Genomic DNA, 23696 nt, shown 5'->3' on the forward strand with positions numbered 1-23696 from the left:
ACTTGACTCTTTTTGTTGATTTTACTAAATAACAGTTCAGTCTTCTATTACTACAACAATGACATCTCCATTCAACAACTTGTGAGCCATTTATGAACACCACTAGATTCTATTGTCTCTCCTCCATTTGTTTCTCTTACTGTATTTCATTTCTAAAATCTCTTTTCAAACACTTCCTCTAATCCATTATCCTCAGGACTGCAACCCTATGAAGCTCCTACTCTGCCCATGTTTTGGTGGATGGAAACTGGAAGAAAGCTACCATGTATGTATGTGTATGCGTGTGCTACAAACAATAGGAAAGTGTGGGGCAAACCAATGGGGGAGCTTTTATGTTGTTTCTTGACCTGCTAGATATAGCAGCAAAATTAACAACAAACTAACAAACTACAAATTATACTCTAGAATCTAAAAAAAAAGACATAATGGGTTAGATGATCATAGCTTCTTAACACATGGAAAAAAGATGGAATGGTCATAACAGGAAGGTGGTCAGAAGTCTGTTTGACCTGAACTCAAAACAACGGCATCAATAACATAACAGTAAGCAGGGAAATCACATTTCAATCAATCATTGTAACATCTTTCAAATAAAAGAAAACAAATTCAATTTCAAAATTTTAGCCTTTATTTACATGTTTGTTTCCCTGAAACAAATTTACTGATATTTAAAAAATATATATATCAAACTTAAAGGAGTCAGTGGTTTTATTCTGTAGCCATTGGAGCCTAAATTCAGAGGGTGTGTTGTTGTAACAAAGAATAAATATTTACAAAAGAAAAAACAACAAAAGAACATAAGAAAGCAAAGACCCTCATATTTCCTACATATGTTACCATATTCTTCAGATTGGTAAAAATCAGCATTAAAAAACTGGGAAGAAAGAGCTGTATTTCCTATTTGGTTTAAATAATAATAATGATATTAAAAGCAATTGGTAATAGACGGAATTAAACCCTCCATTATTTTCACCGAAATAGGCCTGAAACTTTTCAGAATGAAGGAGTAAATTAAAAATAAGAATTGCTTTTGTCTAGTTGCTTTCAACAGCAACAATTTATTTTATGAATTGAACAGCTATTTGTTTAGCAAAACTATTCAATAGAAATGTAAGAAAAAGCAGGTTATGGTGATGTGAGGTTAAGAATACACACCTTCAGGAGATTAAGATACCTTTGGTAAAAAAAGAAAAACAAAAGTAGAAATTAAATGGACGACGAGTAACCGAGATTCAGTACCAATTTTCAGTAAGAACCAACTGAAACTCCCAAACTTTTCAGCTGACATAAATGAATAATTACAAAAAATGGATTATCTAAATTAATCATTAACTAATGAATCCTATAACAAAAACTCAACGAGAAACTTTTCCAAAATACAAGAGTGTTCCAAGTATTTTAATTATGAAGTAACAACATAAAAATGTTAATCCAACAGTTCACACACACACACACACACACACACATGCGTGCGGACACAGAGAGAGAGGGAGTGAGAGATAGGGAGGGAGAGAGGGAGGGAGAGAGAGAGAGTGTGTAATGACTATTTACAAGAAAAGGAATAACGAAATCATAAAAACAAAGAGACAAAGGAGTGTTCAAGGAACATCATAAAGACAGGAGAGTCAGTTAACAGCAAAAACAGACGGATAATGTTTCTGCCTGTACAAAGTGCCAAATGGAAGGATTCAACTCCTACAAAAGGAACAAATCAATCAGCTTTTATGAAAATACCATACAATGCAGCCTTGAAACACAAATTAATATCTTACATAACAGCATTGAACTAAGAAGCTTCCAAACAACAATGCAAGTAAGACTCCTGTGCCATTCTAGAGTGCACTATATTGCTGCACCACAGTTTGAAAGTGTCCACAAACAAGCTTCTACATAGTAGCATGACCTGCTAGAAATAGCAACCAAATTTCCCTCAAATCACATCCTATCATCTTACAAAAGAACACATTGGATAATGTGATCTTAGGTTTCAAATACAGGGACAAAAAAAAAAAAAGACAAGATGGTCACAGATAGAATGCCTTTAATTGTAGGTCTATTTCATTAAGGCTGGTTTGGGATAAAAAAACAAACAATTACATTGTTAAAAAAATCCAGAAAAAAAAAGAAAAAAAGAAATCCCATAACTATCACAGCAAAAAATATTTCATACATTTCTTATCTTAAGACTATTTACAAACATCAAAAGCATTGGAAGGAAATCTGATTTGGAGCATAAATAAAACAGAAGAAAATTAAATTATTTAAAGTAGAGAAAGAAAAATGAAAACAAATAGACAAAGGAGTGTTCAAGAGAAAAATAAAAATTGTTAACTAATTCCTTAAAAAAAGAAAACAAAAATAAGAGAATGAATTACAGTAGATATTCTTTCACATGAAAGGATTTCTTTTGAAGTAAAGTGGAAAACCAAATTGGTATCACAGAAACAAAAGTTTAATTTCCCGTGAATGTGTATTGTTAAATGTCCCTGTTCGAAGGCTGACACATTACTGTCTGAACAGACAAAAAGAGGAGCTAAATGAGCAAAATGAAAGCCTCAACAGAATGGGATTTCTATGTGAGCTGTTTGTCTCTTTCTTTATGCAAGGAAGTATTTAAGGAACAACCATATATCACTGTTATAACTATGTATCCTTATCAATATGCATACATAGCAATAGAACAATGATCTGCAAAACGAATTGGTATTGGTGAGAACAGAAAGCCACTGTGTTGTCGAAAACTAAAATTTGCAATAAAATTAATTATAAATATTGCTACTGGCAAAAAAAACTAAATAAATAAATAAAATAAAAACAGCTAAAGAATGTTTAAAACTTAGTTTGGTTCTCTTAACACAAGCCCTTCATACCAATAAAGCTTTTTTTTTTTTTACATAGGAGAAAAAGAAAACTTCTAAATTACACAAAAGCTTATTATCCCAATAAACACAATTTTGATGTTTAATATCAGAGAAATGAGCCTGTGAAGGGAAATTAAAAATCTTAACGTTAATTTCATAATGTTCACTAATGAAGATTTTTGCTCCCATCACTCAGCTAAAAAGAAATTATATATATAAACCTCACATCAAGAGATTTTTCCAATTGCAAAAGAAGAATAAACAAAAGACCTAGTAACATGAAGAAAAGCTGTTCAATTCCCAGAAATTACTGTAATAATATGAAAGGTATTCCGTTTACAGTTTTAGCTCAAACAGTATAAAAGAAGAAATGTATCAACATTTTTAAGTGTTATGTGCAACAAACATCTGATCTTCTTTTGTTACATTCCTAAAATGTAACAACACAAAAACATTTACATACACATACATACGTACATACATACATACATATATATATAGATATATATATATATATATATAAAATCAACATGCTTATTTTTTTTGTCCAGATATCTATGAGTAACTCTGAAATGGCAGTTCATTTGCTGAATAGCTTTACAATATATATATATATTGTACAACTCTGCGTCATCAGTCCAAAAGGAAGCAACTGGCCTGAAGGTATTGCTCAAGTTATATATATATATATATATATATATGAAACCACTCAAACATCTACTTTCATTTCATCACACCTGGTTTTTCTTAATTCTGTCCAGACGCATCTTTAGTTCACTGACATCAGCCACAACTGACATTGGTCGGCTATCAGACTGGGGGACATGAGCATTTATCTGAGGCTGAAAATAGCAAAAAAAAAAAAAACACATCATCAATAAAACAAGATTAGAAAATTATCAGGATATGATTTCAGTACAACAGAAGCTGAGAAGCAACATTGATTGTGAATTGAATAAGTCAAGATGCAATTAACAGAATTAATTTGTGAAAATAAGCATTAGGTATGAAATCTAACCTCTCTACCTAAAAAAAAAAAAAGAAAAAAAGAGAAAATAAAAATAAAAGGAAAATAAAAACACTCCAATTTATTTTCTTAATAAACTATAAGCACTTGAAAGAGAGAGAGAGTGAGGAAGAAACAGCGATAAGAAATGATTTGTGGCTATTGAAAATATGAGATAATAACAAGGTGTCATGAGCATACAACTTTCAAATAGTATATGTATATGTGTGTATATGTGTGTGTGTATATATTGCCAAATACAGAAGAAACACCAAAGAAATCATGTCATGCCTGCAATCAGTTAACTCCCGACTCGTGAAGATATTTGAAACAGTACCGCCTGACTGACCTTCGTGCGGGTGACACGTAAAAGCACCCACTACACTCTCGGAGTGGTTGGCTTTTAGGAAGGGCATCCAGCTGTAGAAACTCTGCCAAATCAGATTGGAGCCTGGTGTTGCCATCCTCAGTCAAATCGTCCAACCCATGCTAGCATGGAAAGCGGACGTTAAACAACGACGACAATACATACAGACATATATATATATATATATATATACCGCCTGACTGGCCTTGTAGGGTTTTCGAGCGAGATCGTTGCCAGTGCCCCTGGACTGGCTCTTGTGCAGGTGGCACATAAAAGACACCATTTCGAGCGTGGCCGTTTTCGTGCGGGTGACACGTAAAAGCACCCACTACACTCTCTGAGTGGTTGGCGTTAGGAAGGGCATCCAGCTGTAGAAACTCTGCCAAATTTAGATTGGAGCCTGGTGTTGCCATCCAGTTTCACCAGTCCTAAGTCAAATCGTCCAACCCATGCTAGCATGGAAGGCGGACGTTAAACGATGATGATGATGATGATGATGATGATGAATGAAGTCCTATCAAAAACACTGCCATATTTCCATGTAATTGATAAACTGTTAATACACTGATCTTCATATTTTCAAGACTATTTATTACTGTAAGTAGTATAGAATTAATATGCTATAGTGTTAGCTAATGTTTAAAAAATTCAGCCAAAACACTACAATTGGTTGTCTCTGGGAATGCAAGAAAGTGTTAAAAACAGGTTGAATGTAAGAAGCACAATAAATTCAGATATTTATGTGCAGAGTGTAGACACCTGACATACTGCACGCTTTGTTTCTAATGATGCTTTATTATGGATAGATTTAATAAGCAAGAGAAAGCATAGTTCAAAATGAAGGTGTCAAATATTGCAGTTATGAGGATGAGTAACTATTGAGAAAAGAGCTAATTCAGACTTATTGTTGGAAGACAGAATATGGTTAGAAACTGGTTATGAAAAGCAAGAGCAGGTGAAAAGTTTTGAGAAAGAAAGGTTAGTTGTAGCACAGTCTACAAGGTATGTGTGAAAGGCCTCATGCATTCATTTAGACCCAACATCAAAGACAAACTCACCAAGTCGTCAAAATCCTGAAACACATACAAAATGAAAATCCAGTTGAAAATAAAGAGAAAACAAACAAAAAAAATGAAATCAAATCAAAAGAGAATTACTGTTCATCTGTCATCAAATATCCAGATGAAAATTTTGGGGCAGAAAAATTATCCTTATAAGAAGTACACATTAATTTATAAGGGTTACATTAGAATATTTGAAAACTTAAAACCATTGTTAATGAAATTCTATTTCATGTTCTAAAACTTTAATATTTTTCCCAAAGGTATTAGCAATGTCAGGGAAGTGATATAGATACAACCAATTTCTAAATTGGGTTGCAAACACAACTCACCTGAAAATTATCTCCATTCCCAACTGACAGAAGTAAAAGTATAATCTTGTCATGTTTAACTCTTTTGTTACCAAATCTTTCCAATGACCGAATAGTAACAATGCACCTGCCTATATTTACCTATTCATATTTAAATCTAAACACCAATATAAATTGTTTTTAGCTTGTGATAACATGATTTTATTATGGAAAAACTTGTACATTGAGATCATTACAGCATGATTTCTTTTCTTAGAAGTTTGCCCAAAATCCCTTTTTCCCTATTTCTTTTAATGTCCTGCTTTTTTTTTTTTTTTTAACCATCAAATTTAGTAATATTGACTCTGAACTAGAATGATTTTTTATTAAAGCAGCAAATTAAAAGCCTCTAAGTATAAAGTGCAGTGCTCTTGTTTACACTTCATTTTCTGACAGTGAAAACAAGTAACACAGCAGAAGTAAAAATGATGATTTTCAGAAAGAGAATGGAGCAGAAACATTTTAAATTCTCTTATAATCCCTTTCGAAGGAACTGGACTCAATCATTTTTATCATTCAAAAACTGCTCCCTAATGGCAGTGGTTAATTGCTGTGTGAAATTTAAACAAAGACAAAAAAGGAGGGCAAAATGAACAAAATTATGGTATTTTTCTAGTCATAAATATATAATAATAGGCATTTAAGAAGTTATATAATATAATATTCAATGATGTTTTAACATGACTTTGCATTTCATTAATTTTATCTGTATTTAACTGTAATTAGAGTATTTTTGAGGCACAAATTTCAAAACAGATTTATATAAAGTCATTTTAACAAACTTGTCAGTACAATAAAAAAATAAGTTATGAGTAGCCTAAATTCAAACTTTAGATTTTATTTGAAGCACATTTTAGTTAGCAATATAATACATGAAAGATCTAAAAGTCAATGAAAAAATATGTAATAATTAACATCTATCACCCACATTTGAGGGAAAAAAAGGAGTAAGTTGATTAAATCACCCACTTTTCAAAAATCTACCATCCATCACATTCTAATGATAAAAATTTAGACAATTTCTTTCCCAACGGTGTAATCACAAACAATTACACCAGAATAAACTGTTAACATTCTCCAGCAAAAAATTAAAATGCAACAGTAAAATATAAAATAAGTTATGTCTTCATAACCTTAAAGAAGAACTCGGTTATATTGAGGGCTTAAATTCAGGCAGAAAGATATATCCCAGAGAAGTGTTATGTCACAAATAAACAATGAAGTAACAATTCATTTACCATTTGTTTGGTTTCTTCTTCTAATGCTTGGTTAATAGTGTTACTTGCATCTGAAAGTTTGGGTGAGTCAGTTTTCTCTCCCTAAAAAAAAAGATAAAGGTAATTAGAAGTCACTTGTAATTTTAAGTATTTTTAACAGGAAAGCATTTAAAAAAAAAAAAAAAACTAACTAGAGAAGATCAAATATTTTTTATTAATTCCTATCAGTAAATTAACATATCTACTTGTCTATAAGACACACTATTTTATACTTGATTTTATCTGAAAAAACTGGGATACTACTTGTACAAGAGGAAAAGCTAAAACTATGAAGGGAAAAAAATTTGTACCTTTATCATCATATTTCAAATATATACCAATGTAGTGGTTTTTATATTCCTCACATATTTAAGTAAGCAAGTCCCACATGTCTAATTATTAAATAACTAGTTAATAATTTAGCATATTTTAAAATTTTTCTATAAATGAAAAATATCACAATCTAAAAGTGCATAAGTTGAAGTATTAACCCTTTGAACAGGGGAAATGGATATATCCACTCAAAATTTTATTACTGTTAAGTGCAGAAAGCAGTTTTACCCCAACGATTTTGAAAAACCTCTCCTTATGCTGCAGGAAGTGGACACACCCCAGGGACACTTTTTTTTTTTACAGCCAACAATTTTTCAGATTTTCTTAATTTTTTTTCACATATTTCATCAAATATCTTTTAACAGAGCAAGAATCAAATACTTTTAGTAGTGGATATGAAAACCATACTTACATAACAGAAGCAAAAGAACAATTTCAATTCTATATTTTGATGGATAACTAACACTATTACCAAAATGGCCATAATATTTAATCACAAAGTCAAAGGATTAATAGCTACAATATTTAGGTAAACATGAATTTCAAGTAATTTATACCTCTTCACTTTTATCCAGACCACACATCATTCGTATGCGACGTAATCTCTCTCGATAAACACTAGGATCTATTTCATCATCTGGTGACTGATTGTGTGTATTTGGAATATTTGATGGGTGTGTGTGTGAAGCTGCAATAAAAATAATATTTAATTGTCAGAATATACTTACAAAGAAGAAATACTGTTTTGTTTTACTTTTCTAATTAACACAAGTTGTACAATATGATTAAACTGATTTTAATTCTTGATTGAAAATGTAATTTCAAACAAAACATAACTATTATTAACTCAAATACAACAATGAAAATTAATGAATTAATATACTACGAAGTTTATTTCTAGCATTAAATTTTCATTTGATATTTCAGCCAACAACTCTATAATTAATAATAATCAAGTTAGTCAATTTACACAGCAACAAATAAAAACTGACTTCATATCTTTGATAACTGAACATAAAGTTTATAAATTAAGCTTTCAAAACTGAGCTAGCGATGTAAACTTAACAACAAAAATAACACCACCATCGTCATCCTCATCATTTAACATATGTTTTCCATGCTGGCATCTTCACATATATTTGATGTACCTTGAGGATATACCCAGACAAATCTTCAATACTACCATCTTTTTCTCTCCCCCACTTTTCCAACTTGAGTAGTCATGTGTCTCCCCAACAAGATACCTGTTTCTGTACCTCTACCATAATTTAACCTGGCACAAACCCAACTCAATTCTACTCTCCATCTCAGTTGAAGGATCTTTGTCTTGTAAGTTACTTGGTGACCTCATTGGTGCTGGTGCCACATAAAAAATGCACCCAGGACACTGTAAAGTGGTTGGCAGCAAGTTATAGAAACCATGCCGTAGTACACAGTGGAACCTGAGTCCTCTGGCATGCCAGCATAGAAAACAGACATTAAATTATGATGATGATAAAATGTGCAACTTCAGTAAAATTATTTTACATCCGAGTTACAAAGACCTTCACAGCAGATATATAGTAAGTTACTGTGATTTTTTCAAACTATTCACTCCCCACATTTTTTTTTTTAACATATCACCACCATCATCATCGTTTAACGTCCGCCTTCCATGCTAGCATGGGTTGGACGATTTGACTGAGGACTGGTGAACCAGATGGCTACACCAGAATCCAATCCGATTTGGCAGAGTTTCTACAGCTGGATGCCCCTCTTAACGCCAACCACTCTGAGAGTGTAGTGGGTGCTTTTACGTGCGCGTGCCACCGGCACAAAGGCCAGTCAGGAGGTACTGGCAACGGCCACACTCATATAATTTCAAATATTCGTTTATTCTTTCACTAGTTCCAGTCATTAGAATGTGGCCATGCTAGGATGCCATTTTGAAGGCTTTAGTTGAACAAAACCCCAGTATTTATTTTTAAGCCTGATATTTATTGTGTTGGTCTCTTTTTGCTGAACTGCAAGGTTACAGGAGGTAAACAAACCAACACCAGTTGACCAGCAGTAATGGAAGGACACACACACACACGCATATACACAATGGGCTTCTTTCAATTTCCTACCGAATCCACTCACTTTGGTCAGCTTGGGGATATAGTAGAAGACACCCAAGGTGACATGCAGTGGAACTGAACCCTCAACCATGTGGCTGGGAAAGGAAACTTCTTACCACACAGCCACACCTGTGCCGAAATACCAATATTATGATTTCTAGATTCCTGGTATATTTAAATAAGCTAATTCCAAATTCTAGAAAGATTTTTATATTCAAATAATTTAGTACCTTTTTTCATTCCACGTCGCCGCTCTTGAGCAATTGTTTTCATACCATTATCAATATAAGATTGGAAGAATTCTGAAGACTTTTTTAAATATGGAGATAGATCAGCATCTGGATTCTTTTCCTTGAAATCGTAAAGCTCATTCAATCCCTTATTAGATTAAAAGAAAACAAAAGAAAGATAAATACAAAAGGCAAAAAAGAAAAGTCAATTGCAAATCACAAACAGTCATAAACCAAAGAATAGTAGTAAGAGGGGAAAAGACTGAGAAAATAGAATTGTATAACAGCTCAGATAACATGGATAAAAAGAAAATATAGAAAGCATTGGATAAAGAAGAAGATATATGTTAGGGACTGAGTAGGAAAAAAAAAAAAACAGCAGCATTAAGTATTTCTTATTGCTAGAGAACAGATGGAGTGAAATTAATAATATGATAGAGAAAGTATATCTAGAATGATAGAGTTACACTATATGAGTGTAGCACATACAGTGTTTGAGTTGCACCAGGAGACAGAAGAGTCGCTCTTTTTATTATTACTGAGGCTGAGGAGAAGGTAATCAGTGTTCACAGATGAAGCAGTTTCTTTTAGATTGTAATTGTTGTTCAGCTTCTACTTCTGGAAATTGATACATATCAAGAAAATATGGACAAAATGTCAGCTTCAAAAGGTTTTTCACAAGGAAGGTATAGGGAGGGAAAATACAATAGATGTAATGAGGAGGAAGATTTGGGAAGCACTAGTTCACAGGAATTTTTGTAGTTGCAGTAAAAGTGAGAGAAAGAAGATGCAGCACAATGATAGACAGCTAATAATTGTAGTGTGCTGGTAAGTGGACAGTTGCCAATTTGATGTCACCTTTTTAGGATGTAATTTAGAGTGACTGTAAGTGTAACAGCTGCACCATGCCAGATATATAAGTAGTACTCAAATCTAGACATCTTAAAAGGAATCAACAACTGCTCAGGGATAAACTAATTTATGGTCTTCAGAAAGAACAGAATAGAACTAGTCTTTGATAAACATTTGATTCTTTTAAAGTCACCATCAGCAGAGATCAAAAGGCCTAACACCTATAGAGACAAGTTTTAGATATTTAGTAGAAAGGGCAATATGGTTTTACTTAATATCCACTAATTACTCTATATTTACTGGAACTCATTAATTTACATTATAAATGGATAAATACCTGTACAGTATTTTCTTTTGACCCTATTTTCTTGAAAATTTCAGCAAGCATATCATGAGAATTCTTAGATAATCGTTTATGCTTGATCTAGAAGAAAGAGGAGGAAATTTAGAGCTTACAATAATATATTTAATCAGTAGTTCAAACAGACAAAATCAAATTGTTTTAATAACAAATTTGCCAAATCCTAAATATTTTATGTTCAAAACAACCAACCAAAAAGAAACTTTGAAATGTGTTTAAACAATAAAGAGTATATTCTGTGGCAACACAACCATGTGTGTTTCACTCTACAAATTGAGCAATGAGAGTGAGAATAAGTTTATTTCAATATGTCACTGGAATCAAAATCAAATTTATTTTCAAGAAGGAAAAAAGATGATAATTAGTCAAGGCAGATACTGGTGTCATGCAAATAGCACCTGTAGTGATGCACATTATACATGCGGTTAGTGGTTAGATTGTTCTTCCCAGTGGCACATTGTGCTCTTGAACAAGACACTTTATTTCCTGTTGCTTCAGTCCACTCAGCTGGAAAAAATGAGTAGTATCTGTATTTCAAAGGGTCAGCCTTGTCACATTCTGTATCATGCTGAATCTCCCCCAAGAACTACATTAGGAATATGCATGTCTATGGAGTGCTTAGCCATTTGCAGGTTGTTCTGTTGATCAGATCAACTGGAATCCCCATCATTGTAACCGACAGAATGTCAGTATTATACATGCATTGTATATATAAATATAGCATTTGATCTATTTAAATTCCTAAAAACAAACATTTAAAATAGCACATGTAGAGGAAATTCAAAACTGCTTTGAGTCTAAAACTGAATTAGTCAACAAAATTCCTATAAATCCAACTTAATGATATTTTGAAAAATATATAAGATAGTTACAGAATATAAATACAGAATATAATTTACCTCTTCTCTATGACCATCATGACTTTGACCAACACCACTTTTCAGTATTTTTGATAAATAAGCTTCTAGTTCAGAGTTTTCATCATCCACTAATGTTAGATGGCTGAGAATCTACAAAGGAAATATTCAATATATATATATATTATGTATAATGCTCAGTTAGATCTAAATATCAGCTACAAGTTATGACATGTTTAAATAATCTGTTATATAAAAAAAAAAGAGATATTCTATATAAAAACGAAAAACATTTTAATATGTTTCATAACAAAAGAAAAATAAATGTTCCAAATGAATATCTAAATACCTTGTTCCCTTTCAATTTGGTAAGCGTGTGCAAGATTGTCTTTACTGTACGATAAGGTAAATCAGAACTCCGATCTTTCCAGGAGTTGGCAGGAAAAGCTTTGAAGAAGAGATGTATATCATGAAGGATCTTGTCTGTGTTTAAGTCATTCATTGAGTCAGGGAGCATACGAACCATCCGCCACATACACTGTGATAATAGAAACAAACACCATTAAGATACAGTATACAAACATTGTTAGCATAGAAACATCATTTTTATATAGTATACAAACACTATTAGTATAGAGGTCTTTCATTTTCTTTTCTACTTTTATATTTTTGTACACCAAAGAAATTTTGCATGAAAAGCTTGGTTCCCAACCATGTGGTTTTGGGTTGAGCCCCACTGTACAGTATATAGTCTCCGACTATAACCATGGGCCAACTAAAGCCTTGTAAATAAGTATCTCGAGTAACATAAAGAGATAAAAATTGCATTTGTAATTTCTGTAAGAAATAATTGCAAACAGCAATATAGAAAAGAAATATTATTGAGAATGTGTAAGGTTGAAAAAAAAACCCTTTAGTCTTGCCATAGACATGACAACTCTTCTAGTGCTTGCACCGTGAGAAAATGCACCCGATATACTCTGTAAAGTAGTTTGTGTTAAGAAGGGCATAAACCAAATCTCTGAAAGTAATGGCTCCATACAAGAACTAACCTGGACCATGATGGCCTGTCCAACCCATGCCAGCACAGGAAGTGAATTTAAAATGATAATGATGTTCAAAAGTCTTGTTTCAATTATTTCACATCCAAATGATATAAAGGAGTTATCAAATTAGTGAAACCATCATTTCTACTTTTCTTAAATTTCAGTTTGGAGAAATCTAACCAAACATTATCTTTAAATTATATTTTTTTAAAATTAAGTTTTTAAACTTAATTTAAACATAGAAAATTCAGACAAAAGAATCTACAATAATTAAGAAATAAAATTATCTCTTCTAAATTTTACTTTAACATAAAAGTTTAGTATATTCAATATTCTTTTAGCTGATAAAATGAGAAACCATCAAGGAGAAGTAATTGTTTGAACAAATATGATGAGAATGAGTAATGAGCAGATAATACGAAGAGAAAGAACATGATAGAACTAAAGTCTGCAGAAGATTTTGAAGATTTATTCATTCTTAATAACTGGTCTACATTAGACCCAATGAATCTGATGAAATTTTTCACATACTTTCATGATCATTTCAATGAATTTTGGTGTGCAAGTTTCACTGGAAACACTATCATGGAGCAGGCGAATGGAAGCACTGAAAAGAAAAACAAATTACCATTTAATTTTACAATTTTGAAGTTAAGTTTATAGTTATGTATTAGTGAGCCAGTGCAGAAAGAGACTGGAGTTTAACAATAATAAATTTAGACCATTAAAATAACAATAAGGTTTTCAACCTTTTTTTTTTTTTTTTTTTTTTTTTTTTTTTGAGAAAGAGAGAAGATTTACCTGAGCATATTTGTAAAGTTTGAATTCTCCATTATTCTAATAACAGTAGTGTTGACTGCTCGAACAACTTGTGGCCCTTCTCCAAGGTCCATCAAACGGCTGTCTAGTAACAATGTGATCACACTGTTTGTCAAATCCTTTAGAACATCACGACTAGCTTGTGTTCCAAGTGATTTATTAGAAAATACCTTAAAAAGTAATAGAATTAACAACGTTTAATCAAATAGACAAGCTTAAAGTTATAAGCTGCGTAAAAATTAAAATTCAGTCATTTACAAAAATATGTAAGTCAGCTTTTGAATAAAATTTAACTTTTGAAGACAAAAAATGTTTATATTCTATTATTATTAGAATCACAAGGAATACGGAGACGAATGTAATAAAACCTGCTTGTCACATACCACAGACTATGTACCATCTGCTAAAATTTTCACATATTTGTATTGTATTACTGAACTAGCTTCTACATTCCTCCAACAACTAAGCTAGTAGTTTAGTAGAAAACATCGTGACTAATCTGCACATTGTTTGTCACTCCATTAATAGTCTGTTTAACAGAACCATGTCACAGACATAGTCAATGCTATCAGCACAGGTCAAGTTTGGGCACCTGGCTCTTCCTTGATACATGAAATATGTACACAATCTGTTCCCATATTGTATCAATGAATCTTCAGTGGATTTCGGTCATTGATACAGCTTTAGTTTATAGAAAAAGGATCATAAAATGCTACACTTTTTACCATTTTTACATTTCAAGTTCAAGCATGCCCCACAGTGATTAGAGGGAGACCACATCTAGTAATGTGCACACAAATAATCTAAATACCAGTTGGAAAGGAAAACTATAAGTACACTAGAGATAACGACTCACCCTCAAATTACCATTATCCTAAATATTATATATCAGAGAAATCTTTTTAATATGTTAACCATCACAGCCTTTTACTGGAACTTTCCAGTGATGCCATGCATTTCCAGTCACACTGCAAACTGTTTAATTCATTACTTTTTTGGCATTTTTACACTATTTCATAATTAAACTTTAATATTTAACACTCATGTTATTTAAATATCCTCAACACCATGTCAAAGATACAGAATAAAATATTTTCTCAACTTATGAAATTGTACAGTTGTGTGAAGTTTGTGATGAACCACTGGTAGTACATGTGGTGGTTAATGCTTTAAATCAGGGATCTGCCTTGTCAATTTGTAAGTTTAAGTGGCATTTTTAAATAGAAAACAGACATCACAACAGATGAATTTGAATTTTACTTACTGTCATCATAGTTGCCAACAGAGATCTGTACAGCCTGGTGAGATCATCCTTTGAAACATCCTCACTGCTCATGTGAGCTGAACAAGACATTTTGATTTGCATAGAGATTGCTAACAACAACTGGTCGATACAGCTTGCAAATATTGTTGACTTTTCAGGATCTCGTAAAACTTCATCAAGCTGTTAAATTCAAGATATTAACTAATGTAAAGCAAGGTAAATTACTAGGCATAATTTCTGTTAGAATCAATAACCAAATATCTGAACTGAAATTTAAAGTAACTATATTTTTAGAAAACAACATTTTAAGGACATATGAAAATGAAGGAGCAAGTTGTAACAAAGAAATGATAGAATATAGAATTTTCCACATCATTTTTTACTGCAAAAATCATTGGATGGCTTAAACTATTTAACAAATTTCTTTTTATGTTTCTTTCACTAATAAATAGAAATGGTCCAACTATTAAATAGGATTCATAATTCCAACCCATACTATCATGGAACATGATCATTATCTATCATCCAGCCATAATATTCTACGTGTTTTATGCTCAAAGTGACCAGATCTGGTCTCTCACACCTACCCTGCAATCTCATTTTAAAAATAAACAATCACATCATCAAAATCTTGAAGCTATGAGCTAATGCATGATTAATTCAAAACAATGTGAATAAATAAGCTTTACATTTGACAACGTAATCTGAATGCTAAAGAGTTAAACACTGTCCTTACCTAATACTAAACTAGAAAAAAGTAATTCAAATATGACTTTCTGACATTTCATAAGATGAATTAAACTAGTTTCAATTCTACCCATATAAAATTGCAGCTACTTCATCAATAAATGTCCAAAGTAGTACAGTTTCTTCATTCACTTCCTTTCCCTTATAATTGATGTCATAAATTAACTTCATACAGGCATCATCATTATCATCATTTAACATCCATGTTCCATGCTGGCATGGGTTAGACAGTTTGACAGGATCTGATAGGCCTAAATACTAAATCATGCTCCTCTGTCTGCTTTGGCATGGTTTCTACAGCTGGATACCCTTCCAAATGCCAATTATTTTACAGCATATACTGACTGGATGCATTTTTCATGTCACCAGCACTTGTGAGGCTGCCATTCAATTTGCAAGACAACAAATCCCAAGGGGTCAACTTTATGCTAGGAGATGAGAGGTAAAAGATGGTTAAAAGTATGAGAAAAAGGGCCAGGGCAGAACAGGTTTCTCACTGTAGAGAAGCTACATGACTACTCAAGTTTTAGAAAAGAAGGATAGGATAGATCGACTGGAGCTGTAGAGAAACATTACAATATATCACTTACCTGACACAAAGCTTGAATACTGAGATCAATATCTTTGTTGGTAATCTGAGAAATGACAAAATTCACATGAGCAGACATATCTCCTGAATTTCCGAGTAATCCTTTCACAGTAGGAGATTTCCTGGTAAAGAGGAAAGTGATGTTATAAGTAAAACATTCTGATACTGACAAATGAACTAAAGTAGGAAGTCATGGTTGCAAGAGAAACTCTTGATTAAGATCAATTAAGTAGCTTTCAATTATCTAAAACTCACTCTGAACAAGGAGTGTAATCTGGTAGGTAATGAGGGGGGAAAATGATGGCTGACTGAAAACTGTGATAACAGTTTGTGATCTGTGTAAGGGTTATAAGAGTAAAGGGTGAAATTGATAGTAAGATCCATGGTGTGTGTGTGTGTGTGTGTGTATTGGCCTTCGTGCCGGTGGCACGTAAAGGCACTCACTACACTCTCGGAGTGGTTGGCGTTAGGAAGGGCATCCAGCTGTAGAAACTCTGCCAAATCAGATTGGAGCCTGGTGTAGCCATCTGGTTCACTAGTCCTCAGTCAAATCGTCCAACCCATGCTAGCATGGAAAGCAGACGTTAAACAATGATGATATATATATATATATATATATATATATATATATATATATATATATATATATAGGTGCAGTCAAGGGTGTGAGGTTAAGAAGTCCACTTTGCAACCACACGGTTTCATGTTTAATCTTACTGTGCGGCACCAAAGGTGAGTGTCTTTTACAGTTGCCCTGGTACAAACAATGACTTGAGAGTGAATTTAGTAAACAGAAACTGCCTTTGTGTGGGTGTTTTCCCCCACCCCAACTGATATTAGTTTGTTTATGTACCTGTAACTTATCAGTTTGCCAAAAGAGACCAATAGAATATACACCAGAGTTTAGAAAGTACAGGGATCAATTTGTACGACTAAACCTTTCACAGAAGAAGCCCAGCATAGCAACAGTTGAATGACAGAAACAAGTAAAAGATACATATTGCCAAATGCTTACAACTTACCTTATCTTGGGCAAAGTTACTGGTTGGTAAATCTCATCAAGGTCTAACTGAATTAATTTAGGCATTTCCACGAGTTGGTTAACATCCTCCTCTATGTCAAGAGTATAGGCTGCACGTGATACACTTTCAGTATGGTGTTTAGGAATCCCACCAGCAGTGTTTGGTCGTATTGAACCACCCACTGGCCTGTAAAACAAATATTTTTGTGAACTGCATTGCAACAAAATATATTTAATATTTTTACATTTTCAAATACATATAAAGAAATATGCTCTTATGTCAAACAATAAAGACCCTAATGTCTGAGTTCAGAAAACAAGTTTAGAAACTTCTAAAATTTCTGAAACATTATCAATAAGCTAAAACATTATCATGAATTTAATATCCATTTTCTTTCTTTTATGTGGGGGGGGGTGAATAAATCTGTATTTCAGTACTTTCCCCCCTGTGCTTTAATTATCAGTCAATTCATTCAAAAGCTGCCAGAAAGTAAGAATACTATAACTCTTCTACATTTCATTACCTGACACATCTTCTGTTCTCTATAATCTGCTCTCTACTGCTCTTAGTCATTCTATACAAATGCTAGCCGGGGGATGAGCAATTCAGGTGCTGAAACACTTTATCATAAAAAATTATAATTTCCTATGCTATTTATTTATCTAAGCTTTTAGTTTCTCATAAACTAATCCCAAAAGTCATAAGGTTTCTCTCTACTGCTTCTCTTAATTCTGTGCTTATTTTCAGTCTCACCATTACAGCTGGTTCTCTATTGGCTCTCCTGAGTAAGCGTTCCTTATCCCACTCGTATTCTTTATTGTAACACATTCATTCTTTTTCTATTATTAAGAGAATGTGCATCAATATCATTCTGGGCAAAATTTTCTTAAAAATATTCTACCTCACTGACATACTGTAAATCCAAATCCAAAAGCCTTACAATAAAACTTCTCTTTAACTCCTTGATTAAATATTGACTGAATACATTTGTTTGGAGAAAATACAAAGAAACAAAACTAATTTAATACTAACTGTATAATTTTTTGTGGAGTCTGTGCCACTCTTTGGGGTTTTTCCTCTTTTACAATTTTTGGTCCATTTAACTGACGATTTTTCATGTGTCTTTTAATTCGTTCATCAAGCAAACTTTGGTCTTTGTCACACAGCTAAAGAAATTAAAAACAAAAATCAATACCAAACCATGTCAAAATAAAATTTGATTGAAATTAATTCAGAGAATAATTTGAAAGACCTAACAGTTATAATTAATAAATAATTTCCAAGACATCGTGAGGTAGTTGTAAATGAGTGGCACTGTTATATAAGCAATGTCATTCATTTCTAATCTTTTATGAAAACATATCTGGTTATGGAGAAATATTACTTTACGTGGAAACAGCTGAGGGCAATGACAGGAAGGGCACCAGACCATAGAAAATCCAACAAATTCCGTCCAACCAACCCACTTGAGCATGGAAAAGTCGACAGTAAAACGATGATGATGTCTCTTGCAATTGTATGTAAAGCATCAATGAATACCTGCCATAAATTCTGCTCCAAAATCCTCTCTGTAATATTTCCACAGTTTTGCCTAATTTTCTCCAGTAACATCAGCAAATATCTCTCTTGGTGAATTCCATTCTGGAATAACTTTCTCTACTAAGTACATATCCTGACATCTCTACTTTAATCAGTTTTCGAAGTTCGTTTTAGAAAGTACCTATGTGATCCAGCTAATTTTGTTGTTGCTGATATGACCAAACAGCCAAATTGCTTACAATTGCAAGGATTCAATCATCACCATCATTTTACGTTCGTTTTTCCATGCTGGCATGGGTTGGGTAGTTTGTGAGGAGTTGATAAGGCTGGGAGCCACACCAGGTTCCATTGTCTGTTTTGGCATGGTTTCTATGTTTGGATGCCCTTCCTAATGCCAACCACTTTACAGAGTGTACTGTGTGTTTTTACATGGCACCAACATTGATGATCATCATTGTATAAAGAACTAATATAAGAATATGGAAAGTCCACTTAGCTTGTAGCCTAAATTAACATTTTTTTAAAATTCAAAACTTAAACAACTCAACTCTTTGAAACATTATTTTATATATTAGCAAAGACAGACAGACAAGCAAGCAGCCAGGCAGATAGAGAGAGACAGACAGACATATTTCCTTGAACCCTAAGACACATAAGGTTGTTGCCCAGTTTCCACGGTGAAAAAGTGACCAAGATCACAACATTCAAAGGATTGAAAGATGTGAAATCAGAATGTAAAGAACTGGAAAAATTGCCACTAAGCATTTTGTCTGACATGCTAACAATTCTGCCAGTTGACTGCCTATAGCAAAGATATATCAGTTATGTAACCAAACAAGAAGGAAATAAAATTAACATTTGATATCTAGCAAAATGTAAGAGAATGTTCAAAACTAACATACATACCGGTCCAGTAAGGTTAAAGAGTTTATCATTGAGCATCATATATGCAGTAACCATTGTATTTAAGGCAGCATTTCTTACTCCATTATCTCTATCACTAATTTGTTGGGCAATCAACTTCAAAGCATGACTAGGGTTTGGCTGGCATACGGACATGCTATAAACCTCCATCAAGTAACTACACTCTTCCAGGCACTCTACAATCAGAAATCATGGTAAACAAGGTTCAAATTAAAAGCAATTGTCTATTATATTCAAAATACTTTTTAAAGTATTCAAAGTTAAATGTCTTAAATAATTATCAACACACTATTTTTGTCAAACTAATTATTGAATGTTTAGGTAAATGTATTGCTTTAAAACAATGTTAAAATATTAATTTCAGTCTGTTATTTATAACAAATAAAAGACAACAAAATTCTTTTATATAGTTATCCACTGTTAGAAATAAAGTATACACCAAATTGTTATAATGTAAATACCAAAAAAATTCAAAAGCTGACAACAGGTCAGTTTTCTAAAGTAAAGAAACTTCTGTTATGTCTACATAAGCAGAAATGGTAACAAGAAAATAGTGGATTATCCTAATTTCTGCATAATACTAAACCAGAATAAATCATTGCCAACAAGCCAAAAAATGACTGCATTTACAATCTCTATATTCACTGCATTGTATTATCACTGCCTTGATCATCAGCAACCTCAGTCCATTTGAATTTTGGTTAGATACTTTAGCCTGATAGTTCAAGCTATACCACACCTAAGCAGGTAATTAATACTATCTTTCGAGATATGTCTTTCCTTATTCCAAAGAAGTTTGCTTGCAGTTATTCAAGCAAAGGAGATTCCTTACAACTCCAGCAAATTTCCAAGCATTACAACACATACAAAAGAACTAGTGTATACTCCACAAATTATCACCACCCAAATTGCAGCCCTTATTGCTCAGATATTTAACTTTTAGAATCCTCCTACTTGCCAATCCTAAATTTAATGGCTTTACAAAGTCACATTTTCTGGCCATCTTCTAATAACCATTGTGCACACATGACAAAACCCTTTCCTTGATGACAACTTCAATACTATAGAAACTTCTGTTGCCACTTCAGGTCAACATGACCAGTCCAGATGGTGTTGTTTCTATGAGACTCAAACAGTGCATTCTCATATTAGTTCTTGTCTTGATCAAACTATTCAGTCTTTTGAAATACACACTAGCATATCCTATGGCCAAAGAGAGGCAAAACTTTCTAACCATTAGCCTATTCCTTCACTTTCACATCTCATGTATGATGAAATAAGTTTCTTTATCATTTTGTATCTCTCTCCATTTTAGTGTCCACCACTACAACATCTGTAGTGGTAGAGCAATTAGAGATCTACTTTCCTACATCATGTACAAGCAATCTCTTACTCTTGAACTTAGCATCAACAAAGCTTTCAACTGTAAGCATTAGAAATACCAAGCTAAGTTGGCTTCTTATGAGTTCCAATCAACTAATTATGTCTTAGACTGAATGTTTCCTATCAGATTGCTCTATCATTGTATCAATGGGGTATCTCTCTCTCATTCTATAAACTCCGGAAACCTCAGGGTTCTTCCTTATGCACAATTCCAATAGTGATTTGACAATGCATTTTCTAAAATGCAGTAACTATATTTATCAAAGAAAATATCTTGCAATAGTACACTCCTTTTAAATCGCTACAAATGCAAGATCTCACAATCTTTCTACAGCAATCATATTTTGTCATAACACTGCCAAAACTGCATCAGGCCAGAAAATACGTCCCTCTAATCAGCTGTTGACCCTTCGCAAAGCATAAACATGACCTACAATAGAGTACTGTTTTGCACACTGAAATCCTAGAATGCAGTATAATAAAGCAAAAGAAAAAAAAACCCTCCTACTGATTAGAAAAAACTCAGTTACTAAGATGGCCTTTCCATCTCTCTTACTTCTATAATGGCTTCTGCAATTCTAAACTAGCAAGCTACAAACTGATTCCACTCATAACCATCCAATTCTCCTGCCTCATCTCTACTTATCATCCCCCTTATTGTTGCACACCCACTAAACACTGCACTGTATCCTCCTTTAACACTTTCTGCCCATCTTTACTCCCACCATCACCACCACTCAGCCTTAAAACTGAACATTAATTATTATCAACCTCACAAATATTTAGGAGTTCAGTAAAATTCACAAGTATTCATCATCTTTCTTGACTAATTAAGAAAGAAAAGAAGTAAAAATTGCCTGACTAAAACACTAAAATATTTTGATATCATTTCAGTGATAGATAAAATTAACTTCATTTTTCTTACCTGCTCGTTGTTTGGAATTCTTAGACCGGAGACCATCAATCATGTATGGGAAAAGTTTACTACCGGGATAGACTTTACACACAGACTTTAAAATTCCTCGAACATTTTGACGAACATTATCTTTAGGATCACCAACCTATTTAACGAAAATACACAAGTAATGTAAACCTAAGAAAGAAAACATTTATATTATTTCAAGGATTATCTTTTTTTTTAAGGTATTAACTCTTTTGTTACCATATTTCTGTTGAAATACACTGCCTTCATTAAAATTTTGAAAATAATAGCTCCCATTATTAAGCCGATATTTAAGGCAGTAAGCTGGTAGAATCATTAGCATACCAAGCAAAACGCTTAGTGGCATTTCATCCATCTTTACGTTCTGAGTTCAAATTCCACTGAGGTCAATTCTGCCTTTCATCCCTTCAGGGTTAATAAAATAAGTACCAGTTGAACATAAGGGTCAGTATAAAAGATTTATAACGTCCCACCTACTAACTGGCCTTGTGCTTAAATCTGAAACCATTATTAAGCTGATACTTGGAACATAAAATTTTTATGAAAAATTTTAATTCAGATCTCTTTAAAACAAGGAATTTTGTATCAAAAGATCAGAGGCAGTTGATATCAAAAGGGTTATTATTGTCAAACAAAATAAAATGAAGTTATAATTTAAAATTTTTTTATATTGAAGTAAATGCTCTTTTCTTCAGCAATTAAAATTAAAATAATGAAAAAAAAAAAACTCCACAATGTCTTACTTTTTGTATCAAATAAGGAATAAACGAGACAGCCTCGATATCGTTCAAATGGTAATCTTCTTCTGCAAGAAGGTCGAAGACATTCTGGATATACTCTAAGGCTTTATTCAGCATGCTTGGATTTGTATCAAAGAACCGCAAAGTTAACCATTTTAAAATTAAGTCAAGATTGGAAATGGACTCTGGTTTTTGTGTGTCAAGGCACTGTAAATAAAATACAAAATATCTTAAATGAAAAGCAAGATGAAATTTACCAAAATAATATCAAGTCATCAGAGGAATTCTGTATAATTTAGAAACCTTCTCAAACGAAGGCCAATAAATTGATAAGAGCTAAGTTTTAAAATATGAATGAAATTAATTTATCATTTATTAATACAAATCATGCTTTCAACTGAGTTTAAATGTATGAGGTCATTGCAAATATTAGCTGCATATTCATTCAAAATCTTTGTCTCTTAGTCATCTAAGGGGCTTGGCAAATACCAGTAAGATTATGATTAGCTGAAGTCTAATAAAAACTAAACAAAACCTAAAGAATTAGCACAGTACATGCCAAAGATAATACTCATGCACTACTGCATGTAATTTTCAATCAATTAAATTCCTGAATTGTTACCTCTGCCATTCTTGCCCAAAATTAATTATTAAACTAATGATTTTGTTTTCTTCAATTTTGTAGAAATCAAGGAAGCCATCTGATCAGTCATGTAAAACCTACCCCTTCGACCCACATGTGCTGATAGGAACTGTGTTGTATGCACCCTTAACTCCAGTATTAACTGTAAGACCAAGAATGTAGTCTACAGCATGAAGTGCATGGAGGGGGATTGTAAGAACCATAATACAACACACATTGGAGAAACTTCTAGGAGTTTAACACAGAAACTAAATGAACAGTGGTGGGATTGTAATAGCAGGAAGCAGTCATCTATACTTCAGCATACCAAAGAACAACATGGGGCATACTGAACCAAATTAGCATCAATATCTTGTCTAGATACCCAAGGACTCGTTATTTCAATTAATTTGAATGAACAAAGA

At 32.8% G+C, this 23696-nt stretch overlaps 1 protein-coding gene across 1 annotated transcript in view; it reads right to left on the minus strand.

The window, feature by feature from the left end:
• Positions 1-610: 610 nt before the first annotated feature.
• LOC106875789 (cytoskeleton-associated protein 5) overlaps positions 611-23696 on the minus strand; it is a 95040-nt gene continuing 71954 nt past the window's right edge. Inside the window, exons 31-47 of the mRNA XM_052968021.1 lie at positions 22653-22856; positions 21892-22027; positions 19566-19759; positions 18153-18286; positions 17121-17306; positions 16100-16220; positions 14763-14942; positions 13481-13668; positions 13211-13286; positions 11983-12171; positions 11676-11786; positions 10753-10839; positions 9564-9711; positions 7792-7922; positions 6884-6964; positions 5293-5307; positions 611-3703 (exon numbers count right to left, since the gene is read on the minus strand). Of these exons, the coding sequence (XP_052823981.1) occupies positions 3593-3703; positions 5293-5307; positions 6884-6964; positions 7792-7922; positions 9564-9711; positions 10753-10839; positions 11676-11786; positions 11983-12171; positions 13211-13286; positions 13481-13668; positions 14763-14942; positions 16100-16220; positions 17121-17306; positions 18153-18286; positions 19566-19759; positions 21892-22027; positions 22653-22856 (2292 nt within the window). The 3' untranslated portion in view covers positions 611-3592. The remainder of the gene's footprint in view (positions 3704-5292; positions 5308-6883; positions 6965-7791; positions 7923-9563; positions 9712-10752; positions 10840-11675; positions 11787-11982; positions 12172-13210; positions 13287-13480; positions 13669-14762; positions 14943-16099; positions 16221-17120; positions 17307-18152; positions 18287-19565; positions 19760-21891; positions 22028-22652; positions 22857-23696) is intronic.

This window comes from Octopus bimaculoides, chromosome 5 (genome assembly GCF_001194135.2).
Source record: "Octopus bimaculoides isolate UCB-OBI-ISO-001 chromosome 5, ASM119413v2, whole genome shotgun sequence".
In the NCBI taxonomy this organism is placed as follows: Eukaryota; Metazoa; Mollusca; class Cephalopoda; order Octopoda; family Octopodidae; genus Octopus; species Octopus bimaculoides.